This window comes from Taudactylus pleione, unplaced genomic scaffold (genome assembly GCF_031769625.1).
Source record: "Taudactylus pleione unplaced genomic scaffold, aTauple2 ptg000436l, whole genome shotgun sequence".
Classification (NCBI taxonomy): domain Eukaryota; kingdom Metazoa; phylum Chordata; class Amphibia; order Anura; family Myobatrachidae; genus Taudactylus; species Taudactylus pleione.
The window spans coordinates 3,328,823-3,355,735 of NW_028284838.1; the positions used below are offsets into that span (position 1 = coordinate 3,328,823).

General features: G+C 49.6%; 1 protein-coding gene across 6 annotated transcripts in view; it reads right to left on the minus strand.

The window, feature by feature from the left end:
• The window catches only part of KCNAB1 (potassium voltage-gated channel subfamily A regulatory beta subunit 1), a 516,750-nt gene that overhangs the window by 104,328 nt on the left and 385,509 nt on the right, over window positions 1-26,913 (minus strand). For all 6 annotated transcript variants that reach the window (XM_088447678.1, XM_088447679.1, XM_088447680.1 and 3 more), the window contains one exon: window positions 22,847-22,926. In XM_088447678.1, the coding sequence (XP_088303804.1) occupies window positions 22,847-22,926 (80 nt within the window). The remainder of the gene's footprint in view (window positions 1-22,846; window positions 22,927-26,913) is intronic.

Sequence of the window (26,913 nt, forward strand, 5' to 3'; positions counted from 1 at the left end):
AAAACTGAGTGACCTCACCTCACCTGCAGGGAAAGTTGCAGGAGGAGCTCCATGGTGACCCATAGAATCAGTGACTAGCCACTGATTCAGCATCTAATCACTTGCCGCTTTTGGATAGATCCCCTTCCGTAGATGTACCCTGACGTCATCAGTTACTGTCCAACGTCATTCCCTACCATCTAAGTGGGCATAGAGAGGGAATATAATCCTGTGGCGAGCGAAGCCCTCCCTTGCCTTCAGCCCACCGTGCGCCTGCACGCAGCAGCAGCCTCAGTTATAAGTCACTGGCTGCATTTGTTCTGCATGCGCGGCTAGACAGCGTGCCGCAGTGTTACCTATGACAGAAGAGCCCAGGGCTGCAGTGGCCAGGAATTCGTATAATGGCAGGCTCTGGCCTGATACCTGCAATGCGGTCGCGGATTTTGGAGGATATTAGCGTAGCAGTGGTCTGCAAGATATTTCCCAGTGGCCGCACTGCGCTCCTTTTCGGACGCTCCAACTGCCCTTGAGTGGGTCGTGCTGATTTTAGCATGCACTGGCACCCATCCCCTAATACTTGTTGTTACACCCAGGGCCATTAGTGATCACCTTATATATCTGTGTGTGTGTGTCCCTCACTAATTGTAGCAGGCAGCGGTCACTAATGGCACTGGCCCCTGGGTGTAACAATAAGTACTAAGGTATGGGTGCCACTGCTTACCCCCCCCCCACATATAGGAACAGCCCCCCTCCATATAAAGGAGTGGCACCCATCATATAGGAGCAGGCCCCTCACATATAGGAGCAGGCCTCCCACATATAGGAGTGGCACCCATCATATAGGAGCAGGCCCCCCACATATAGGAGAAGGCCCCTCACATATAGGAGCAGGCCTCCCACATAAAGGAGTGGCACCCATCGTATAGGAGCAGGGCCCTCACATATAGGAGCAGGCCTCCCACATATAGGAGTGGCACCCATCATATAGGAGCAGGCCCCCCACATATAGGAGCAGGCCCCCCACATATAGGAGTGGCACCCATCATATAGGAGCAGGCCCCTCACATATAGGAGCAGGCCCCCCACATATAGGAGTGGCACCCATCATATAGGAGCAGGCCCCCCACATATAGGAGCAGGCCCCCCACATATAGAAGCAGGCCCCCATCATATAGAAGCAGGCCCCCGTCATCTATATACTGTGATATTTAACAGCCACCGAGCCGCCCCCCCTACTTTTCATATAGTACCAGGCCCCATCTCCTAAGCATTATGTAACAGCAGCCTTCAGCATCTTACTGCTCGTCCTTCGCGGCTGGTCCTGGTTCCGCTCTCCGTGCATGTGACGTCATACGCTCATGCGTCATGACGTCACACGCACAACACAGTACAACTACAGACACTTGCATGCGCCCCAGGAGCCGGCTCGGCAGGCTGTCAAGGCGGGTGCCTTTGTTGCCTAGCGGGAAATCCGCCTCTGCTGAAGAGGATGTGATCTACACTCGGAATAAGGGAGTATGGAATTCTTTTTACAGGTTACGTGGATGCAACATAGAAAAGAGGGCGTGAATGGCTACAGGGATTGTAGGTGAATATGTGTGAGAGTGAGTGAGTGAATGAGTAAATGAGTGAATTTATGTGAAATAAAATAATAAAACCTTCCATGTCTGTGTCCTATGTTTAGTTTAATATTTCTTTTGCAGGTGAACTAGAAGTACCAGCGGGCCCTTAATTCCCTGCATGCTGGTACTTGTGGTTCTCCAAGTACCATTATGCGGGGTAGGCTTGCTGGGACCTCTAGTTCTACTGTAAAAGACCATATTATTTAATATATTTTATACACAATCAACATGGCACCCACTGCCCAGGGGTGTCGGGGGTAGCCCCGGGGCTATCCGCCAGGCCTGGGGTGCCCTGGAGAGGGTGAACCCCTTTATTGGAGAGTCCCACCTCCCCAGGGATCCCTGGCCTGGGTTAACGGTCAGGCAGTGGCATAACTAGGGCAAGGCGAGCGGGGTGCGTGCCCTGGGCGCCGCCGGCCTCGATACCGGCCTGCCCTAGTTAGCCAGTGTAGCGCCGACCGCAGTGAGTGCGGTCAGCGCTACACATTTACACAGGACCGGTGCTAGGCTTCCAGTGCCGGTCCTGTGCTGCACAGCTGAGCCCCTTCCCTCCCCCTGAGCGCTTGCCCAATAGCGCCAGGAGGAGGGTGGCAGGCGGGCTCAGACTGTGCATAACACACACATCACCGCCAGCACTGGCGGTGATGTGTGTGTTAATCAGCAGCCAATGAGAGTCAGACAGACTCTCATTGGCTGCTGCTGCTGCACACACATCACTGCCGAGCGGCAGAGATGTGTGTGTGAATCAGCAGCCAATGAGAGTCAGATAGACTCCGTACGGCTCCTGCAGTGGCAATGGGAGAAATGTCATGACGTCTCTCCCATAATGCAGAGTGGCCTGGCCCGGGGGATGGATGTGCGGACGGCGGCGGGAGCAGGAGCGTGGATACAGGTAAGTATTTTTCTTTTGTTTAATTTTAGTGTGTATTTCGGGGGGGAGGGCGCGCTCTATTACAAAGAAGGGGACTACTACTAGGGGCACTACTAGGGGGGATACTACTGTGGGCACTGCTTCAGGTGGGGGGGAACAGTACTGGGGACTACTACTGGGTGGGGGATACTACTGGGGGCACTGCTTCAGGGGGGGGACCACTACTGGGGACAACTACGGGGGGGGATACTACTGGGGCACTGCCTCGGGGGGGACCACTACTGGGGGGATACTACTGTGGGCACAACTTCGTGGGGGACCACTACTGGGGACTACCACTGGGGGGAGATACTACTGTGGGCACTGCATAATGGGGGACCACTACTGGGGACTACCACTGGGAGGGGATACTACTGTGGGCACTGCATTGTGGGGGACCACTACTGGGGACTACTACAGGGGGCACTGCATCAAGGGGGACTCCTACTGGGGGAACTATATAAAGGGCACTGTATAGGAGGGACTACTACTGGGGGCACTATATAAGGGGCTCACTACTGGGGGCACTGCACAGGGGGTCCACTACAGGGGGCACTGAAAATGGAGAACCACTACAGGGGGCACTGCATAAGGGGGACAACTACTGGGGGCACTGTATAAGGGGCACTGTATATGGGGGATCACTATTGGGGGCCTGCATATGAGGGATCACTACAGGGGGCACTGAAAAGGGAGAACCATTACAGGAGGCCCTGCATAAGGGGGACAACTACTGGGGGCATTGTATAAAGGGCACTGTATATGGGGGATCACTACTGGGGGCCTGCATATGAGGGATCACTACTGGGGGCACTGTATAAGGGGAACTAATCGGGGCCTGCATAAGGGGGACCACTACTAGGGGCACTGCATAGGGGGGGACTGTATAAGGGGCACTGCATTAAGGTGAAAATGGAAAGAAATGCTCCCAGTGACAAGAAAGGGGTGTGTGTCATGTTGACACGCCCCATTTTTCAGTGGCCACGCCCAATTTTCGCCGCGCGCGCACATAGGGGAGGGGGGGGGGGCTCCATTTTCAAATTTGCCCTGGGCTCCAAATACCCTAGTTACGCCGCTGCGGTCAGGTGATGAATGCTTTGGCCGGGAGACCTGGTGAAAGAGTCCCAGGCTGCGGCATTACACCCATGCTAGAAAGAGTACGGTGCTGGTTGTGTAAAATACGAGGGACCTCTTCTTCTTTTTTCCCTTGTATTTTCACAACCAGGGCCAGCTCAGAAAAAGCTGGTTGTGTTTTTAGGGCGGGACCCCACATAATTTTTATTTTACACTTCAATAGGTTGCACCTATTTCACTGATCTGTGCATGTTTCTGTGTAGGTCGAACCTGCTCAGGCTATACTCGTTAGCCTGAAGCAGGTCATTTACGGGTTTTATGTCAGTAATAGTGTGCGAGTTAAAAACTTGCACTCTATTACATTGCCCGAGTTGTATCCTCACAATGGCAAAACATCTGGATGCGAGTTTTGCTATTATGAGTTGAGGGGGTGCGAGAAACTACACGCGCAACTCTATAGCGCTCTACTCGCACATTTGCAAAACTCAAACCCTATTACATCTGGCCCATAGATTGTGATGGTGGAGTTGTAAAAAAAAGGGCTTAAGTTTTATTTTTAACCCAATCTCCATATAAGCACCGTAACTCATGGGAAAACATCAGACTTTACTCTATTCAGTAGGGGACTTGTGATCAGTTGCAACCTCTGCTGGTCAGCTGCAATAAGGGTTCCCATGCACCAGGGAAGAGACAGGGATCTAATGTATAGTGGTAAATTTCTGAGGCAGGCGAGTTTGGGAGGAGTACTGCACAGACCTCTATGATCTGTACAGGCCTCTTAGGCTTAAATCAATTAGTTACAATTTTAAAAAATAAAATGTGGGGTCCTCCCTTAAATCCATAACCAGCCCTGGACCTTTCAGCATGGTCTGGTACAGGAAAATCAGGAGAAAAAACATCACTGGGGTTCCCCCTATTTTTCAGTAACCAGCACTAGGCTGAACCTGCCATAGGCTAACACTATAGTAGGAATACACACAGTGTGGGGTCCCCCTGCCATAATGTAAACCAACCCCAAACTGGTCTGCCCAGAGCTAGAAATTCCCAGGAGGTGGAAGCCCAAAAAATAAAATAGGGTCCCCCATCTCGAGGATTTGTAAAATATTTTCTTCACAGTGGGGGTACAGGTGCCAGCAGCCACTTACTGTCCTGGCCTGCTGGGACCTGTAGTGCCCGCATGTTGGGGCTGGCTTGCTGGGACCTGTAGTCAATATTAGTTCTAAGTCTAACATATTTACCCTGCACCTTCAGCTACCAGGGGTGAAAGGGATAGCACCTGGGCTTTTAGGTTGATCCTCAGGAGGGGGGACCAAAGGAGTCCAGGGATGGGGAAGTTGGCTTCCAATTATTAAGATGAACCAACATTAGAAAGAGAGGGATTCCATCGTTCAAATGTTACGACCCGTTAGTACTTGTTTGATGAGTACCTGTGATCACCAGACAATGTTACCTTTTGAGAGTGCCCTATAACACCTATAATTGCACCTGCAACAAAGAAGGCTCCCACATTTGAAAGAGGGAAGTCCCTTCGTTCAAATTGAGTGACCCCCTAGTAGCTATTGTTGGTGATCACTTTTGATCTTCAAACTATATCACTCAGCGCTACAGAAAAATGTTGTTTTCCATACATGGGGCGGAGGGCACACCTATCTCTCCCATACTGACCCACACACTCGTAGGGGCATCCATTTTTTGAAAGAGGGGATTGCTTGTCAGTATTTTTTACCTTAAAACTTAAAGTGTCAATAAAATTAAATGTGAAACATGCTGGGCGCGTGTGCTGCTTTGGATTTTGCTCTTAAGCTGCAGAGAGAATATACCCCAGATGTTGTATGTGCCCTAGGATGTATTGGCACACCCTCTGATCATGGACAATCTTCTATGGCCCTCTGGCCAGAGCACTGACAGCAAAAAGTCTGAGTGCCATGTGTTTCCAAAGTGGCAACCCAGAAGAGATGATCACCTATATTTATTATTGATTTTCACTTAACTTTTGTTATCTGCCCCCACTGTGCTTTGCCATGGACTTGTGGGTGGTCAGGACAATTTGTAAGTGAAGGTTTTAGTGTTTTAGTATCCTCCTTGCACTTTTTTTGCCCTTCTGAGAATGTGTATTGAGGGTCTTCAGTTTTCCTTCTGGGCCACTTGCAAGATATTGGATGAACCTCAAACTTTTAAAGAATGAAAAAAAATCAGCTGCATTTGTAAATATCACGTAATACATAGATCACATCACAAAATGGAATATTTAACTAAAAATCATATCAAAAGAATATAATAAATTAACTGTATTTTCCAGGAAATTAACGTCCTGACCTTAAGTTTCAAGTGTATTGTATAATATACAGTATATAAACCTGCCTATTGACGGGTGATATGCCGTAAGTAGTAAGGTGCAGTAACAGAGTATACTTTTTTATTATATTTAAACTAGGGGTGTGCACCGGCCACTTTTCGTGTTTTGTGTTTTGGTTTTGGATCTGGATCTTTCTTCGTGTTTTGGATCTGGATTGGTTTTGCCAAAACCACCCTTCCGTGTTTTGGGTTCTGGGTTTTGTGTTTTGGATCTGTATTTTTTTGAAAAAAAGCATAAAAACAGCTAAAATCACAGAATTTGTAGGTTTTTCTGCTCCTATGCTATTATTAACCTCAATAACCTTAATTTCCACTCATTTCCAGTCTATTCTGAACACCTCACACCTCACAATAGTGTTTTTATGTCCAAAAGGTTGCACCGAGGTAGCTGGATGACTATGCTAAGCGACACGAGTGGGCGGCACAAACACGTGACCCATCTAGGCGTGATACTGCAGTGGCAGACAGGATGGCAGTTTGAAAAACTAGGCCCCAAACTGTACATAATGCAAAGAAAAAAAAGAGGTGCAAGATGGAATTGTCCTTGGGCCCTCCCACCCACCCTTATGTTGTATAAACAGGACATGCACACTTTAACAAACCAATCATTTCAGCGCCAGGGTCTGCCACACAACTGTGGCTGAAATGATTGGTTCGTTTGGGCCCCCACAAAACAAGCTGGCAATTAATGTGTCCCTGCACAAACTGGCTCTACGGAGGCAAGATGTCACCCTCATCCTCCTCATCCACCGATTCCTCACCCTCTTCAGTGTGTACATCCTCATCCTCACAAAGTATTAACTCGTCCCCACTTGAATCCACCACCACAGGTCCCTCTGTACGTTCTGGAGGCTGGTCTCCCTGGAAGAGCTGATAATTCATTTTGATGAACATCATCTTCTCCACATTCTGTGGAAGCAACCTCCTACGCCTTTCGCTGACAAGGTTCCCGGCTGCACGAAACACTCTTTCGGAGTACACACTGGAGGGGGGGCAACTCAGGTAAAATAGAGCCAGTTTGTACAGGGGCCTCCAAATTGCCTCTTTTTCCTGCCAGTACAGGTATGGACTGTCTGACATGCCTACTTGGATGCTGTCACCGATGTAATCCTCCACCATTCTGTCAATGGTGACAGTATCATATGCAGTGACAGTAGACATGTCAGAAATTGTTGCCAGGTCCTTCAGTCCGGACCAGATGTCCAAACTTGGTCCTGCCTGCCCTGCATCACCGCCAGCGGGTTGCTTAGGATACCTAAGTTTTTCCTGGCAGCCCCAGTTGCGGGAGAAAATGAAGAAGGAGCTGTTGACGTGTCACGTTCCGCTTCAGCTGACAGTGTGTTCACCAGCAGGTCTTTGCACCTCTGCAGGCTTGTGTCGGCCGGAAAGAGAGACACCACATAGGCTTTAAACCTAGGATCGAGCACGGTGGCCAAAATGTAGTGGTCTGATTTCAACAGATTGACCACCCTGGAATCCTGGCAAAGCGAATGAAGGGCTTCATCCACAAGTCCCACATGCCGAGCGGAATCGCTCCATCTTAGCTCCTCCTTCACTTTCTCCAGCTGCTTCTGCAAAAGCCTGATGAGGGGAATGACCTGACTCAAGCTGGCAGTGTCCGAACTGACTTCACGTGTGGCAAGTTCGAAGGGCTGGAGAACCTTGCACAACACGGAAATCATTCTCCACTGCGCTTGAGTCAGGTGCATACCCCCTCCTTTGCCTATGTCATAGGTGGATGTATAGGCTTAAATGGCCTTTTGCTGCTCCTCCATCCTCTGAAGCATATAGAGGGTTGAGTTCCACCGCGTCACAACCTCTTGCTTCAGGTGATGGCGGGGCAGGTTCAAGAGTGTTTGCTGGCGCTCCAGTCTTCGGCACGCAGTCGCTGAATGGCGAAAGTGGCCAGAAATTTTTCGGGCCACCCAAAGCGTCTCCTGCACGCCCCTGTCGCTTTTCAGAAAATTCTGCACCACCAAGTTTATTGTGTGAGCAAAACATGGGACGTGCTGGAATTTGCCCAGATGTAATGCCCGCACAATATTGGTGGCGTTGTCAGATATCACAAATCCCCAGGAGAGTCTAAGTGGGGTAAGCCACTGGGCCATGATTTCCCTCAGTTTCTCTAAGAGGTTGTCGGCGGTGTGCCTCTTACTGAAACCGGTGATACACAGCGTAGCCTGCCTTGGAACGAGATGGCGTTTCTGAGATGCTGCGACTGGTGACGCTGCTGCTGTTGCTGCGTAAGGTGATACATCTACCCAGTGGGCTGTCACAGTCATATAGTCCTTAGTCTGCCCTGTTCCACTTGTCCACATGTCCGTGGTTAAGTGGACATTGGGTACAACGGCATTTTTCAGGACACTGAGGACACTTTTTCTGACGTTTCTGTACAGTCTCGGTATCGCCTGCCTAGTGAAGTGGAATCTAGACGGGATTTGGAACCGGGGACACACTACCTCCAGCAATTGTCTAAATCCCACTGCACTAATGGCGGATACCGGACGCACGTCTAACACCAACATAGCAGTCAAGGCCTCAGTTATACGTTTTGCTTCAGGATGACTGCTGTCGTACTTCATCCTCCTCGCTAAGGACTGTTGGAGGGTCAATTGTTTAGTAAAAGTAGTGGTGTTCCTACTTCCTCTCTGGGATGATGAACGACTCCCAGCAGCAGCAACAGCAGCAGCGGCAGCAGGAGGCGTAGCAATGCAGGATCCTCCGGAGGAATCCCGGATAGGAGAGTCAGTCATGCCAGTGACATGGCCTGCAGGACTACTTCCGATCCTGACTAAGGAGGAAATTGACGAGGAGGGAGTTGACGGTGTGGTTTGCAGGCGCTTGGATACAACAGGACAATGGGATTTAGGTGTCCCTGGACTGCTTACGGTCTTAGCCAAAGTTTCTGAACTTGACAGTAACTTATTATGAACGCGCTGCAGGTGCCGTATAAGGGAGGATGTTCCTAGGTGGTTAACATCCCTACCCCTACTTATTCCACCTTTACATAAGGTACATATGGCAAGACAGTTGTTGTCCGGATTTGGATAGAAATATTGCCAGACCAAAGAGGTGGAATGTTTGGTCTTCTGCCCAGGCATGACCGTGATGGGCTTTTTCATCCCACGGACAACAACTGTCTCCCCCGGAGCCTGATTTAAACAAACCACATCACCATCAGAATCCTCCTCGCCAACTTCCTCCTCAGCGCCAGCTACACCAGTATCCTCATCCTGTTGTACTTCAACAGTGACATCTTCAATTTGCATATCAGCAAGTGGACTGTGGGTGCTCCTTTCAGCACTTGCAGGGGGCGTGCAAATGGTGAAAAGAGCCACCTCTTCCCGTCCAGTGCTGGGAAGGTCAGGCATCGCAACCACCACCACACTTGGACTCTCCTTGGGGATTTGTGATATCTTCTTAGAAAGCACAGTTCTTCGCTGTGCTTTTGCCAGCTTAACTCTTTTGATTTTTTTAGTGGGAGGAGGGCTTCCATCGTCATGTGAAGCTGAACCACTAGTCATGAACATACTAGGGATCGACCTTAGCCGTTCCTTGCCACTCCGTGTCGTAAATGGCATATTGGCAAGTTTACGTTTCTCTTCAGCTGATTTAAATGTTTTTTTCAAGGTCATTTTCCTGAACTTTGTCATTTGGGATTGTATGTGCCCTCTATTATGACATTGGGCATCGGCCTTGGCAGACGACGTTGATGGCATGTTATCGTCTATGTCATGACTAGTGGCAGCAGCTTCAGCACTAGGAGGAACTGGTTCTTGATCTTTCTCTATTTTATTTTTATCGGAGAAAGTTTGGTTCTCCATTTATGTTATATCGATTTGATATATACGTGCGGCTAAACACAGAAAATATTTTTTTATTTTTGCTGGAGAGTAGTGCACTTTGTGGGTTACACCAGCCTTTAAGAAATGAGCCAGCCGGCTCTTTACTTATGGGACACAGGCGCATGCTTGGCGCTGCTCCTTTGTTGATGCACGTGCGGCTACTGCGCACACAATTCACAAACACAGAAAATATTTTTTTTTTTGGTTTGGACTGGAGTGTACTTTGGGGGTTACAGCACCCTTTAACGGTCAAGCCAGCCGGCCCTTTACTTATGACACAGGCGCACGCTTGGCACTACTTTGTTGATGCACGTGCGGCTACTGCGCACACAATTCACAAACACAGAAAAAATATTATTTTTTTTAGCACTTGGGGGGAGCACCCCTGATGGACAGAGCACCCCCTGGACAACACTACAGCACCCCTTTAGGACTGGGACACTGCACAGGACTTTGGAGTGGACACAGCCCCTATGGAGAACTGACTGCACAACACAGTCCAGCCAGCCCCTATGGACTTTGAAGTAGTGGACACAGCCCCTATTAACAACAGCAGCACCGCACAACACAGCCAGCCCCTATGGATTTTGAAGTAGTGGACAACAGCAGCACAGCACAGCACAACACTACTCTGCACTACACTACACTACACAGCCCAGCCAGCTCTAACTCCCACCCTTCCTCTTCACTGTCCACAGCCGAGTGAGAAAATGGCGCCGACGCGGGTACCTTATATAGGTTCCAAAACCCGCGAGACTCGGAAGGCGGGATGATGACGTTTTGCCTCGATTTCAGATCCGAGTCAGGCGGGAAAAGTCTAGCCTGACTCGGATCTGCCTCGGATTGGGGGGGCTCGGGGGGGTTCGGATTTCAGAAATCCGAACCCGCTCACCCCTAATTTAAACATAATTCTATCACTCTGCTTAGTTACTTATTTTGCTACTTGTTCTGCACTATTGAACATTATATTATTATTCATCATAACAACCATTCCCCAATGTCCCAAGTCCATAATTTAATTCTATAACCTTAGGGCCTGATTCAGAGATGTATGTTCATCTAATGAAGAATGTACATCTCCGATGGTTAGGGGTTGGTTAGGGGTCTGTGTCTGCGCAGGACCTGTTCAGGGCGTGTGCAGGACTCCTTCTGTCAGTGGCGGGCTGGGCCGGGGGGCTGGGTGCCATCTGCCCCCCGGGCCGGTACAATTCTAGTATGTCAGGGCCGGCATGCACAGACATGCGATGCTACAGCTCCCGTGCTGCTGCCCAGAGACAGAGAGCCGATTCAAGTAACAGGGGCTAACACAAAATGGCTGCCCCCATAACAGGCTACAAAAAGATGGCCACTGTCGACCAATGGGGAGCCAAGTTTCCCTACCCACAATTCCTAGAGGCTGGAGAATGAAAAAGGGGGCGTGGCAAGAGCCTAAAGAGGAGCTGAATAATAATGATAAAATAAATGTTTTTATCACACCCATGGAGGAGAGAGGGCAGAGATGAGTCGTGCCTGCTTCCTGTCTTCTACACCCATACCAGATAAGTGAAGGGTGTCACAGTGGCATAAACTTTGTGTTGTTTTGTTATTTAAAATATGTGTGTGCTGACTAAGTGTGACTGTGTGTGTGCTGACTAAGTGTAACTGTGTGTGTGTGCTGACTAAGTGTGACTGTGTGTGTGTGCTAAGTGTGACTGTGTGTGTGTGTGTGCTGACTAAGTGTGACTGTATGTGTTTGCTGCCTAAGTGTGACTGTGTGTGTGTGCTGACTAAGTGTGACTGTGTGTGTGTGTGGGTTGACTAAGTGTGACTATATGTGTGCTGACTAAGTGTGACTGTATGTGTGTGCTGACTAAGTGTGACTGTATGTGCGTGCTGACTAAGTGTGACTGTGTGTGTGCTGACTAAGTGTGACTGTGTGTGTGCTAAGTGTGACTGTGTGCGTGCTAAGTGTGACTGTGTGTGTGCTGACTAAGTGTGACTGTGTGTGTGCTGACTAAGTGTGACTGTGTGTGTGCGTGTGCTGACTAAGGGTCTCATTCAGACCGGCTTGCAAGCAGGTCAATGTTGTGCCCTGTGCACGTGCAGCGGCCGCACTGCGCATGCGCAAGCCCCGGAGCGAGAGAGAAATTCTCTTGCTCCGGGACTCGCTACAAACGGGGCAGCTGTCGATGGTGATCGACAGCACGCCCAGTTTAGTAGGTGAGCTGGGGGGGTGGCTGGCTAAACGGAGGCATTCCCATGCGAACGCCTGCCATTTGAGGGCGGCCCCACTGACATCGCGAGTAATGTCAGTGGAGAGCTTCCGGCTCTGTTAGAGCCGAAAGCTCTCTGGGGCTTGCGGCAGACGAGACCCTACCTCAAGGGTCTCGTCGCAAGCCCCGATGGTCGCGACGGGCTCGACCATCGCGACCATCTCCTGGTCACTCGCTAAAGCTGTGGGTGGCAACCCACAGCTTAGTGAACGGCCAGGAAGCCGTCGAAAAAAAAAAATGCGGCCGCCCTCATTCAGAGCGAGCGCTCGCATTTTGCGAGCGGCTCTGAATTAAGTCCTAAGTGTGACTGTATGTGTGTGTGCTGACTAAGTGTGACTGTGTGTGTGTGCTAAGTGTGACTGTGTGTGTTGATTGAGTGTGCGATTGTGTATATATATATATATATATATATATTTATATTTATAATCTGTGCATGGTCGAAGTAGACATTTTGAAGTGGGGGTATGGAAATATCAGGGGGCCTTTACTTAGGCAGGCCCAAATCCTGAGCCCCCTGATATTTCCATACCCCCACATCCTCTTAAACACCGCACACATTCCCTCACAGTCACTGCACACCACACACCATAGCTCATAGCATACTTCACACCGCAGCACACTGCCCACCTCACCCTGCTCTGCTCTGGTGAACGCGGTCGCTCCGCTCCCTTCCCTAGGCCCTTCCCCAATCTTTCTCCTTGGTGGTACTGGCATTTGAATTCAGCGCCGGCTGTGAGCAAATGACAGCTAGCGGACTGTCAGCCAATTGGGTGGCCACGTGGCGGCTCCTGATTGGCTGCCGTTCCGTTAACCGTGATTGGCTCGCGGCCGGAGCCAAATTTAAACATGCAGCTGCTTGGTGATCAGCGCTGAGACAGTGACAGTCCCAGCCCTGGCCTCCCCTGATTGGCTGCTGCTCCGCAAGCCATGATTGATTAGTTGTCGGAGATAAATTTAAACAAGCAGAGAGCAGCCGCTTGTTGACTGGCACTGGGACAGTCAATTGGGTGCCAGTGCCGGACGGGTGCCGAAGTGAAGTGACGGCATGACATACCATTTCATACCCGCACACTTCAAGCAATGTATATAAATATTTTTTTCTTGTTGTCAGAAGGTGAAAAACAAGCACCTTATAGTGTAATATATTCAATGTCATTGAAGTAAATAAAGATAATTATGATGTGTAACATATAAGTTCAAAAATCAGGCATGTAGTAGTTTACTGTGGTACACACCCCCAACATTACTGTCATGCCCGTTTTTAAAATTGCGCTCGCCGGTAGAAAAGCAGGGCCACTTGCTCTGGTTTGCCCCCCAGGCTGAAAGTTGCCAGCCAGCACCTGCCTTCTGTGCATGTGCAGGACTCCTTCTGTGCATGTGCAGGATTCCTCTCTTTGCATGTGCAGGACTCCTTCTGTGCATGTGCAGGATTCCTCTCTTTGCATGTGCAGGACTCCTTCTGTGCATGTGCAGGACTCCTTCTGTGCATGTGCAGGACTCCTTCTGTGCATGTGCAGGACTCCTTCTGTGCATGTGCAGGATTCCTCTCTTTGCATGTGCAGGACTCCTTCTGTGCATGTGCAGGACTCCTTCTGTGCATGTGCAGGACTCCTTCTGTGCATGTGCAGGATTCCTCTCTTTGCATGTGCAGGACTCCTTCTGTGCATGTGCAGGACTCCTTCTGTGCATGTGCAGGATTCCTCTCTTTGCCTCTAAAGTGACCATCACCTGGCCATTCCTGGCCTCTAAAGTGACCATCATCAGAGGCTACAGCAGCCTGAAAAGGAGCAACCATTGCGACCATTGGTGGCGATGGTTGCGATGGTGCTTGCAAATGCAGCAAGGAGGTGCATTTGCATTAAGATGGACAGAACTGCAAGGCTGCTTGTGTGCGGCTCTGCATTTCCATCCATCTCTGAATCAGGCCCTATATCTCTGGTATGCACTTTTCTGTTTTCTAAACACATCTCTGCCCCTCCCCAGCCATTATCACCAAATTTTATTCATCTTTATTTAATATCTCACAAATCCCTTTATACCGTGTGGGAATACTGCTGCAGGCATCACACATAACTAGATTTGCATTACTCCAGTAACTCTCACTCGAAATACAATATGTTATCTCTCTTATAACGTACCTATTTTTCATGTCACTATTATTATCCTTCATCACTATGCACATAACTATATAAATCTATATTTAGCTAAACAATTTATCAAGCACTGTACCTCAGGAAGGCTACTATTCCCCCTTCTTACAACTTCACCTGGTAAGTCTACTGATCATTGCATAATATTATGTCATTAACATATTTAGCAAGTTGTCCTCACTAAATTTTTATGTCACCTTTGTTACTGATCTGTTGTTACCCGGTGGGTACGGGATGCTGGTGCTCGGGATCCTGGCGGTTAGAATCCTGATGCTGGCATCACGACAGGTTTAGGATACCGACACCTATCGGACGGTATCCTAACCCTCCCCCTCTCCCTACCCCTAACCCTCCCCCTCCCTGGTGGCTAAACCTAACCTCCCTCCTAGTGCCTAAACCTAACATCCCCCTCCCCATACCCTAAACCTAACCCTCCCCCTTAGTGCTTAACCCAAACCCTCCCTCTAGTGCCTAACCCGTAACCCTAACCCTCCCGCTAACCCCGCAACTTACTTTCAGGATGCCGACGGTCAGTTTGCTGATGCCGGGATTTTGACAGGTGTTGGGATTCCGGTGCCGGCATTCTGAGCGCCGAAATGCACGAGGCCGGTATTATGACCGCATCCAGATGTTACCATGTACTTCCTGCAATATGCTGACTGCTTTCCATAATTATCCATACCACCACATCGTAGTACCTTCCCTGTGTTGATATCTATATATTTGTTTCCCCTTTAATTACCCATTGTATTCTACTAATTGCTCATGCTGCCAACTAGTAGTGCACCCTAGATGACTGCCTTGGCTGGTATTTTCATGGGCAGGATGAACAACATATCATGTTAGATACTGTTCATTTACCCGTATAAGTCTTACTTCCATGATGCACTTTGTAACCTTTGTAGTATGTCAAGATAGCTGCCTCACCTGGTAGGGTGAATAATGCATGGATCTGATGATTTTGAAAGGATTCTGCATCTTGCTAGTTTTATATAGCTTCCCCATTATGTGTCATCTCTTCCAGGTATTGCTTATTCTCCCAAGTGTAATCTATGTAGTGCGCCCAAGATGGCTGCCTTGTCTGGTACTTTTGTGGGTAGAAAAGGTAATCCTAAAGCCGCATACACACTAGACAATTATTATGAACAATATTGACGATAAAGATATCGTTCATATCGTTCAGTGTGTAAGCAGTAAGCAACCAACAATGTGCGCTCCCGCGGATAGTTAACGATGTCTTTTGTTGTCTGTACATGCAGACCAATCTGATCTCGTCAAGAAATGCCTGTTCAGAGATGTGGCAGGATGACTTCACTTAAAGATATCTATCAGTGTGTACATCCAATATCGTTTGTCCTGCACTACAGAAAGTTCAAGGGAAATCTTTCACCAATATCGTTCATACAGCACATCGTCTAATGTGTATGCGGCTTTACAACTTAATATCCAAAATGGCTGCATCAACTCTGTATTATGTTAATTGCTTTCCATAGTTCCTGCATATCTAAACCTCTGTATTATGTTTATGGTTTTTGTATTTTCTGCAATTCTGAACCTCTGTATTATGTTTATGTTTTCTGTAAAGCACCTTGAGTCCTTTTGGAGAAAAGCGCTATATATAGTATACATTATCATCATTCATTATTTTATCTTGTGATCATTACACTAGCAGTTAACAATATCACTTGTCACTTTGCATATTATAAATGCTCTGCTCTGCATTAGTTGTGTTCTATTGAGCACTATTTATTATAACATTGATAAAACGCTTAGCTATGCAGTTAGTATTATTGCAGATCTTAATATTTGGCAGTTACGTCAAGTTACCATAAACAATACATTTTTATGTGTTATCTTTTATAATACACTCAGCTTAATATTCAATTAATGTTTCAGTACTTTCATTTAACTGAATTTATTCTTAAAAGTATTGGAAAATATGAGATATGGTAAGAACTTACCCTTGTTATCTCTATTTCTACGAAGTCCATAGGGTTCCACAGGATACCTTGGGGTATAGGTGTGACGTCAGTCGCTGGGCACCATAGAGTTAAGCTTTTCAGCCTCCCAGGATGCACTAGGGTCCCCCTCCTATACCCCGCCCCCGAGCCAAGGCACCTCAGTTAGTTATCAAGCCATAGGCCGGAGGAGGAGAAGGAAGAGAGAGAAAAAAGATCTGGACACATACAAGAATCACATTCTCACCAGAGGGAGACGGAAAACCGGTGACCAGAGCAAAGCCCATCTGCAGCACAGGTGCGACAGGGCGGGAGTCCTGTGGAACCCTATGGACTTCGTAGAAATAGAGATAACAAGGGTAAGTTCTTACCATATCTCATATTTTCTACTTCAGGGTCCATAGGGTATCCACAGGATACCTTGGGGATGTCCCAAAGCAGTATCCTTTAAGGGTGGGGACGCTCCTGTGCAGAAAGGAGAATCCGCCGCCCGAAGGAAGCATCCTGAGAGGCGAAGGTGTCAAACCTGTAATACCTCACGAAGGTATGGACAGAGGACCACGTAGCAGCCTTGCAGATCTGAACTGCCGAGGCACCACGTCGAGCTGCCCACGAAGGACCCACAGACCTAGTGGAATGAGCCTTCAGAGAAGGAGGGACCGGTAGGCCTTCATGAAGATAAGCTTCAGAAATAGCCATACGGATCCAGGCTGCCAAAGTTTGCTTTGAAGCAGGCCAACCCTTTTTACGGAAGCCATAGAGGACAAACAAAGCGTCCGACTTCCTAAACGAAGAAGTGCGGTCAACATAAGTCCTTAAGGCCCGCACAACATCCAAAGAGGCCTCACCCAGGGAAAGACCCGGTGAGTTAAAGGCCGGAACAACTATTTCCTCGTTAACATGAAACTGGGAAACAACTTTGGGAAGAAACTCGGGCCGAGTGCGGAGCACTGCCCTGTTCCCATGAAAAACCAAGAAAGGGGGTCTACAAGAAAGAGCCCCTAACTCAGAAACACGTCTGGCCGAAGCAATGGCCAGAAGGAAAACAGTCTTAGCTGTTAGCCATTTAAGATCCACTGAGCCCAGTGGTTCAAACGGCGGTCCTTGGAGAGCCCTCAGGACAACAGCCAAATCCCAAGGCGCCACAGGTGGAACAAAGGGCGGCTGAATGCGGAGAACACCCTGCATAAAGGTGCGCACATCCGGGATTGTAGCAATCCTACGGTGAAACCAGACAGATAGGGCCGAAACCTGTACCTTCAAAGAAGCAAGGCGAAGCCCATGATCTAGTCCCGCTTGCAGGAAGGCGAGAATCCGAGACAGACGAAACTCCCGCGGTGCATAACCTCTCAGTCGACACCACTGGAAGAACGTATGCCACACGCGATGGTATATCCTCGCGGAAGACGGTTTCCGAGCTCGTAACATGGTACGCACCACAGAGCTGGAAAACCCCCGGGACCTCAGCATGGCCGTCTCAACAGCCACGCCGTCAAAGACAGCCGAGTCAGGTCCGGGTGAAGGCAAGGACCCTGAGACAGAAGGTCCGGTCGTAGCGGCAACCGCAGAGGACTGTCCACGGACAGACCCCGAAGGTCTGAGAACCAGTGCCGTCTGGGCCACGCGGGAGCTATCAACAGGAGCGTCCCTCCTTCCTGTTTGAATTTCCGGATTACCCGTGGAAGAAGGGAGACCGGAGGGAACAGGTATGCGAACCGGAACGTCCACCGGACGGACAGAGCATCCACCAGAGACGCCCCTTCGTCTCTTGTGCGAGACCCGTACACCGGCAACTTGTTGTTGTGCCGGGACGCCATGAGGTCGATTTCTGGAAGACCCCACCTGTCCACCAGTAGTTGAAAAACGTCCGGGTGCAGGGACCATTCCCCCGGATGAACGTCCTGGTGACTTAGAAAGTCCGCCTCCCAATTTAGCACTCCCGGGATGAAGACCGCTGATATGGCCGGAAGATTGCGCTCCGCCCAAACCAGGGAGACCTCTACGAGAGCCGCCCGACTGCGAGTTCCTCCTTGCCTGTTTATGTAGGCCACGGTGGTAGCGTTGTCCGACTGGACCTGCACCGGGCAACCCTGGAGAAACCGCTGTGCCTGCTGGAGAGCATTGAAGACCGCACGGAGTTCCAAGATATTTATTGGAAGCTCCGCTTCTGTCGGCGTCCACCTGCCCTGGAACAAGTGTGGACCCGAAACTGCTCCCCAGCCCCGAAGACTGGCGTCCGTTGTCAACAGGACCCAATTTGGAACCCAGAACGGACGTCCCTTGTTGAGGTGGGTCGTCTGTAACCACCACGCAAGGGACAGGCGAACCTCCGGGGGGTGAGCACAATCGTCTGGGACTTCAGAGACTGAGGCAGCCCGTTCCACTTGGACAGGATCAGGTGCTGCAGAGGTCTGGAGTGAAACTGGGCGTATTCCACCATGTCGAACACCGACACCATGGAGCCCAGTAACCTCATCGCCGAGTGTAAGGACACCCGGCGGCTGTGCAGGCAACTGCGCACCCTTGACTGTAAAGCAGAGATCTTGTCCTCCGTCACGAAGATCCTTTGCTGTCCCGAGTCCAATAAGGCTCCAAGATGCAGAATCCTCCGAGACGGGATTAGAGTGGACTTCTGCCAGTTGATTAGCCAGCCATGCCGTTGCAGCAGTGCAATGGTCAGGTCCAAGTGGCGTAACAGGAGCTCTGGAGATCCTGCCACCAATAACAGGTCGTCCAAATACGGCAACATGCGGACTCCCTGCAGCCGCAAAGAAGCCGCCATGACCGCCATCACCTTGGTGAAAACACGTGGTGCTGTTGCCAGGCCAAAAGGTAACGCCCGAAACTGGAAGTGGTCGCTGCGGATTGCAAACCTGAGGAACTGTTGATGGCGCAAAAGAATAGGGACATGCAGGTAAGCGTCCTGTATGTCCAATGACACCAAGTAGTCCCCAGGTTCCAGCGCCAGAATGATGGACCGTAGGGTCTCCATCCGAAACTTCGGGACCCGCAAAGACTTGTTGAGTGCTTTGAGGTTGAGAATCGGACGATATGACCCATTGGGTTTCTGTACCAAAAATAGATTTGAATAGAAACCCTGGCCCCTCTGGGAGAATGGAACAGGCACTATAACTCCAGCCTGGAGCATAGTGTGCAATACCTTCCGCAGCTCCGTAGCCTTGTTCCGGTCTGATGGTAGACCCGTGGTGAAGAAGCGAGCCGGGGGTCTGTGCCGGAAGGAGAGGGCGTATCCGTGGGAAACCACCTCCAGAACCCAAGTGTCTGTCGTAGTGGTCGACCAACACTGGGCGAACTGTAGCAGGCGGCCTCCCACCCTGGGATCCCCCAAAGGGAGGCCCGGACCGTCAGGCCGCAGGCTTGTCATCTGGCTTTGGGGCCGGACGTCTGGTACTCCATGCCTGCTTCCGGGGCTTGACCGATTTCTTAGGGCCAGCCTGTCGAGGAAACGACTGTGGTTTGGGCCTGCCCTGGGCCCTAGATGACCGAAAGGACGATGGTCCAGAACCAGAAGGAGCAGCGGCCGACGGGAGACAAGCAGATTTGGCTGCCGCCAGCGTGGCCACAATCTTATCCAGATCCGGACCGAAGAGAACTTCTCCGGTAAATGGCAACGCTTCCAGACCTTTCTTGGAATCTGCGTCCGCCTTCCAGGATCGCAGCCACAAGGTGCGACGAGCAGCTACCGCTGCTGAAGAAATTCTAGACACCAGAGTACTAATGTCTAGAGCCGCCTCGTTGATGTAGGTGGCCGAATCACGGAGATTGCCAATCAACTCCGCCTGTTCGGCCGGACAGTCGGATTCAAAAGAAGCCTCTAATGAATCCGCCCAGCGCTCCATCGCTCTGGCAACCCAGCAAATGGCCATAGCCGGCCGTGCTGCCCCCCTGCAAGGGAATAAGTGGACTTCAGGCAGATTTCTACCTTGCGGTCCGTAGCATCCTTAAGGGAGGACATGGATGGCATCGGCAATGTGGCACTACGGACAAGACGGGTCACGTGAGAATCCACCTGTGGAGGGGATTCCCACTTAGCAAAATAATTATCCGCGAACGGATAAGCCACCGCCAGGCGTCTCTGCGGCTGGTATCTTTTGCCAGGTTGTTTCCACGCCTCCTCTAAATGGTCCACCAACTGACCCGAAAGAGGAAAGACTGTGGCATCGCCCTTCACATCTTTGAAAAAGGCATACTTAGATTTAGCCGCTGGGGGAACTTCGTCCTCAATCACCAAGGCTGTGCGGACCGCCCGAATAAGTCCAGGAATATATACTTTGGACTTAGCATCAGCGTCCTTAGTATGGAGAGGTTCCTGATCGTAAGGATCCAGAATCTCCCCATCATCAGACGTCCCTTCGTCATCCTCATAAGGAGCGGACAGAGACGCCACCGGCCTTTTATGAGGCCGCATCACAGACTCCCCTTGCAACACATCCGACAAGTGCTGTACAGAACTCGTCAGGGAGTTAACCCACGCTGGCTCCTGAGAACCCGGGAGCAGAGAAATAGGGAGACTGTGGGGTACCACCAATTGTCGTGGGAACCCCTGCATGGGTGACGACACCACAGACTGCTGGGACAAACCCATCGGAGTAAACGCGGGCTGCGGAGCTAACTGGCCCACTAAAGCTGTTAACGCCTGAGCGAAACAAGCCCAGGGCGGCTCCTGTACCGGTGCTGTAACCGTAATAGGCCGCGCCATGGACAAACACTGCCGGCAAAGGCCCTCCGCGCTACCCTCCCCCTCCGCTAACAGTACTTTGCACGTGGTACACTGTAGCCGGAGGGGAAAATCACTTTCAGACATGATGGCACCACGTATGTGACCTCTCTCACCAATTAAGTATTAAATAGGCGAGAGACCACCCTGCAGCACCGCACCGCAAGGGCTTTAGCAGAAAGAACAGGGACAGTAATAAAGCTGACAGTTTAGAGAAGAAAAGTTACAGGCAGCGCTAGCACAGTCACATACAATGCAGAGAAATAACAATTCCTGCACTAACAGCGCTGATCACTCAACTACACAGACACAGGGCCTGGTAGGACACAGCGCTGCATACACAGACCTGAGCCACAGCGGAGGAGAGGTATGCGGGGGGACCCAGACCACGATGCTTCCGTCCAGCGCTTCCAGCAGCGTTCACCATGCGTTCTGGAGAAGATGGCCGCCGAGGAGCAGAGAGGAGGCTGGCCTGGGGGAGGAGCGCTGCCACAGGACCAGTCGGCAGCATGCAGAGAGGGCTGTGTGCAGCGGGGGAGGCGCCGGCTGTGAGACAGGGAAGGCGCGCTCCCCTGGCATGCATTTAACCCCTGGGACGCCGCAGCGCTACCGCTCTGCTGCGGTCCGCTGTCCCAGGGGGTAGTGGAAAGCGCAGGTTGGTCGCCTGGCTCCACGCTGCAGCCAGTCCTCAGGGAGCCCCCTGCCTGGGGACTTAGGACCATGTGACCAGCGGGGACCCACCGCGGGACCCCGCTGCTTACCTTTGTCCCCCTTGGATCCGGCCATGGTCCGGAACATCTGGGGTCACCGCTAGCTGTGACCCCAGATGCTCACCAGCATCCCCGGATCGGTACCGGCATTCTGGTACCGGCGGGGGTGTAGGGAAGACAGCATGGACGTCAGGACTGACTGTCCATGCTGTACATCCAGATGTGCAGCCACAGCTGCACTGAAGAAAGCTTCAGGGGCTCTTCTAGCCCCCCACTCCGACAGGTGCACCCGACGCCGGCCGGGCACCAAACTAAACTGAGGTGCCTTGGCTCGGGGGCGGGGTATAGGAGGGTGACCCTAGTGCATCCTGGGAGGTTGAAAAGCTTAACTCTATGGTGCCCAGCGACTGACGTCACACCTATACCCCAAGGTATCCTGTGGATACCCTATGGACCCTGAAGTAGAAAGACAATTATTTACATTGCTGTGCAAATTGTATAAGTTACAATAATGTGTTTGCAAATTAAAGTTATATCTACATGATGTAATCATTACTGAAACATGTTTAGCACACTGGCTGTGACTGACACTAGAACACTGCATAACTCTTATAATGCGTTTACTGCTTCCAATATTCAGTTGTTGTAGGAGGATTTATATTAGAATGACGTACAAGTGTTAGATGTTGTTACTACGATTTTATAACTACATATGTGTCCTCATACACCATTGCAAGAGTCGTGCCAAACAGCCCCTCTTGGTGCCCAGGTCCCGTGCGACTTGGCTGCAGCAAGCGTCTTATTTGCTCAAAATGTGCATCTGATTCGCACTACTAAGACAACTTGATGCGACAAAACTACTTTCCTAGATCACACTGGTGAAATTAATGCACGTCATTTGTACATCTGTGTGCGAATGAGTCTGAATCTGTATGTACTAGGACGCAGCGGACATGGTTTTTTTACACAAAGTTCTGCTGCGTTTCATCTGTGACTTTGTACATGTTTAAAAATAATTAATGTGCAATTAAAGTCACAGCCCAGCGTCTCTGGTACAGAACGAGTGGTGTTTCACTGTGTCTGTGATGTGAGTAAGCCGCAAAGTTAAAAAAAGATTTGCTACGCAACACTGCACAGCGCAGTTCAGTTGCACTGGTTGTCTCGTTCGGTATGGCATATTGAGGGTTGGCGTATGAGGACACATCTGTACTATTGTGCAATATGTGTTTTATGCATCTGGAAATCACACTCACTTTCCAGCCGCATAGACCTCTGCTGTGTCAAAGAGGTTTACTCCATTTTCATAAGCAATGGTCATAAGCTGCTCGGCCACCTGTTGAACAACAAAGTTGAACATAAATACATGTATACATGTTCATTGTACTTTTAAATTGTGGAAACTGAAATTGTGTTAGGAGGCTCTGAAATCCTTACTTACACCACATAATGTGTCTGCAGTTGTACATCACAATTATTTTGGAGCCTGGGTAACAGGGACATAACTAGGGGTGTGCGACCTGTGCCATCGCACAGGCCCCTGGTGAGCGTGGGGGCACCGTCGCTGCCCCACGCCATCTGCAACATGGAATGGCATCCTGCTGCAAGTAGCGCTACTGTACAATGAACACTCCAGGCAGCACACCTGCAGCCTTTGGAACGCTCTGTGTCTAATTAATTGCCAACTTGAATGCCCATATTCCCCATTCCTGCCAGTAGCAGAATACAGTATAGCAGCCTATGGTGATCAGAATGACACACACGATAAATCCTCCATATACTCCTGTACTCTGAGAGACAGTAAGAGTCATGCTGCATTATTGCTTCTTGCACAGAGCCACGTCTGCAGGATTTCTACTGACATACAAATCTCCAACTCACTATAGACAAGTCATGGGAATGGGATTGAAATACTGGCGGCTGCTTATCCCGACAGGAGGATATCCGGACTGGGGTTGGTAAGTATTCTAGCTCTCCCCTCTCCTCCCCCCCTAACCCTAACCCTCCCTTGGTGGTGCCTTGGTGGTGCCTAACCCTAAAACTACCAGGGTGGTGCCTAACCCTTAGTCCCCTCGGGGGTGCCTAATCCTAACCCCCCCCTGAATGAACACTCCAGGCAGGACACCTGCAGCCTTTGGAACGCTCTGTGTCTAATTAATTGCCAACTTGAATGCCCACATTCCCCATTCCTGCCAGTAGCAGAATACAGTATAGCAGCCTATGGTGATCAGAATGACACACACGATAAATCCTCCATATACTCCTGTACTCTGAGAGACAGTAAGAGTCATGCTGCATTATTGCTTCTTGCACAGAGCCACGTCTGCAGGATTTCTACTGACATACAAATCTCCAACTCACTATAGACAAGTCATGGGAATGGGATTGAAATACTGGCGGCTGCTTATCCCGACAGGAGGATATCCGGACTGGGGTTGGTAAGTATTCTAACTCTCCCCTCTCCTCCCCCCCTAACCCTAACCCTCCCTTGGTGGTGCCTTGGTGGTGCCTAACCCTAAAACTACCAGGGTGGTGCCTAACCCTTAGTCCCCTCGGGGGTGCCTAATCCTAACCCCCCCCTGAATGAACACTCCAGGCAGGACACCTGCAGCCTTTGGAACGCTCTGTGTCTAATTAATTGCCAACTTGAATGCCCACATTCCCCATTCCTGCCAGTAGCAGAATACAGTATAGCAGCCTATGGTGATCAGAATGACACACACGATAAATCCTCCATATACTCCTGTACTCTGAGAGACAGTAAGAGTCATGCTGCATTATTGCTTCTTGCACAGAGCCACGTCTGCAGGATTTCTACTGACATACAAATCTCCAACTCACTATAGACAAGTCATGGGAATGGGATTGAAATACTGGCGGCTGCTTATCCCGACAGGAGGATATCCGGACTGGGGTTGGTAAGTATTCTAGCTCTCCCCTCTCCTCCCCCCCTAACCCTAACCCTCCCTTGGTGGTGCCTAACCCTAAAACTACCAGGGTGGTGCCTAACCCTTAGTCCCCTCGGGGGTGCCTAATCCTAACCCCCCCCTTCCTGCACCCTCAACCTAATCCTCCCGGTGGGGTGCCTAACCCTAACTTCCCCCCAGTGGCGCCTAAATTTAACCTCCCCTTCCCCTAGCCTAACCCTCCCCAGGATGCCTAACCCTAAATTCCCCCAGGGGTGCCTAAATCTAACCCTCCCCCCCCCCTGCGGCTAGCAGTTAACACATGCCAGACTTACATCAATCGGTCCGGTGTCTGTCTTCTAGCGTCGGGATTAAGATAGGCATCTGTATTTCGATGCCTATCTGAAATCCCATTTCGGTATTTAGACCGGCTGCATTCAGTCCACCAGTCTAATAACTGCCTCCCAAGTTATGTACACTTACAGGAAGAGGCATTATTAATTTTAATGATTAATCTATTATTTGAGCCATCTATTTGATTTTATTTGAAAAGGTCCCTAACTCCCTATAGACTGAGATGGAAAAGACTCTAGTCTTATTTCCCTTGTCTTATTTACATGTCTCTTCTCGCTGAAAAAAGCCCCCGAGTTCCTGACTAGAAAATGTTCTCATGATGCACTTGGAGACAGGACATTCAGAGAAGTCAGACTAATTTCAACTGAAGGATATGTGTCCACTTCCATATTTATCACTGACATTCTGGCTGAATTTTCCATCAATTAAAGGATAATTAAAACTAGAGCTGCTCATAACATTCACAAACACATATGTAAACATTATCATATGTTTACAGAACTTGCTTTTTTAACATTATATTTACATTCATTTTGTTGCTGAATAGAAACTACTGTATTCTCTATTTTCTGGAAAAGCTTTTAATAGGCTGGCTGTATCTTATATATAAAATGTATTGGTCTGTTTGTTTATTTGTTTGTCTGTCTGGTTATTCATTTGGACACCCCTGAACCGATTGGGATGAAACCAACGTGAGATGGTCCAGTTGGATTCTGGCCAGGTTTTAGGGGGATTGGACCTCTGGTGTGTGTACGCTGGGCAGAACCTTGACCTGGTGAGACTGTTCTGAGCCTTCCACTGGATGGATTTTGATGAAAACTTCACAGAGTGGTAACATTAGAACCCAGAAGACATAGAAGGGGGTTGAGGTCCCGGTTGGACCTCCCGTTGGTGTACGCTGGGCAGAAATTTGACCCAAGGACGCTGGGCAGAACTTTGACCCGGGGAGCCTGTTCTGAGCCTTCCACTGGATGGATTTGGAAGAAACTTCACAGAGAGGTGGCAATTGGTCTGGGATGCCTAATGAAGGGGTTGGGATCCCAGTCGGACCTCACAGCGGATTGCGCCGGGCAGAACTTTGACCCAGGGAGCCTGTTCTGGGCCTTCCACTGGATGGATTTGGACGACAACACATAAATTGGAGGAAAACTTCACAGAGAGGTAACATTAGATCCCAGAAGACATACAAGGGTGTTGAGGTCCCTTTCGGACCTACCATTGGTGTACGCTGGGCAGAACTTTGACCCTGGGAGCCTGTTTTGAGCCTTCTACTGGATGGATTTGGATGAAAACTTCACAGAGTGGTAAAATTGGATCCCAGAAGACATACTAGGGGGTTGAGGTTCTGGTCGCACCTCCCGTTGGTGTATGCTGGACAGAACTTTGACCCGGGGACGCTGGACAGAACTTTGATCCAGTGAGCCTGTTCTGGACCTTCCACCGGATGGATTTGGACGACATCACATAATAAAACTTAATACTGTAACTATAAGACTTAAACCCGGCCGGGTACTTCAGCTAGTTATACTGTACATATAGACTGGCTCTACTATACTGTACATATAGGTTTGCTGTATTATACATATCGTCTGGCTGTATTATACATATCATCTGACTGTATTATTCATATTGTCTGGCTGTATTATGCATAGGGTGGCTGTATTATACATATCATATGGCTGTATTATACATGTAGGCTGGATGCATTATACATACAGTATAGTCTGGCTGTATTATACATATCATTTGGCTGTATTACACATATAGTCTGGCTGTATTATACATACTGTATAGTCTGGCTGTATTGTACATATCGTCTGGCTGTATTATACATGCAGGCTGGATGTATTATGCATATCGTCTGGCTGTATTATACATATATGTTGGCTGTGTTATACATATTGGCTGGATGTCTTATACATGTAGGCTGGATGCATTATGCATATCGTCTGGCTGTATTATACATATACTGTAGTCTGGCTGTATTATATATATCGTCTGGCTGTTTTATACATAACGGCTGGATGTCTTATGTATATAGGCTGGCTGTATTATGCATATCG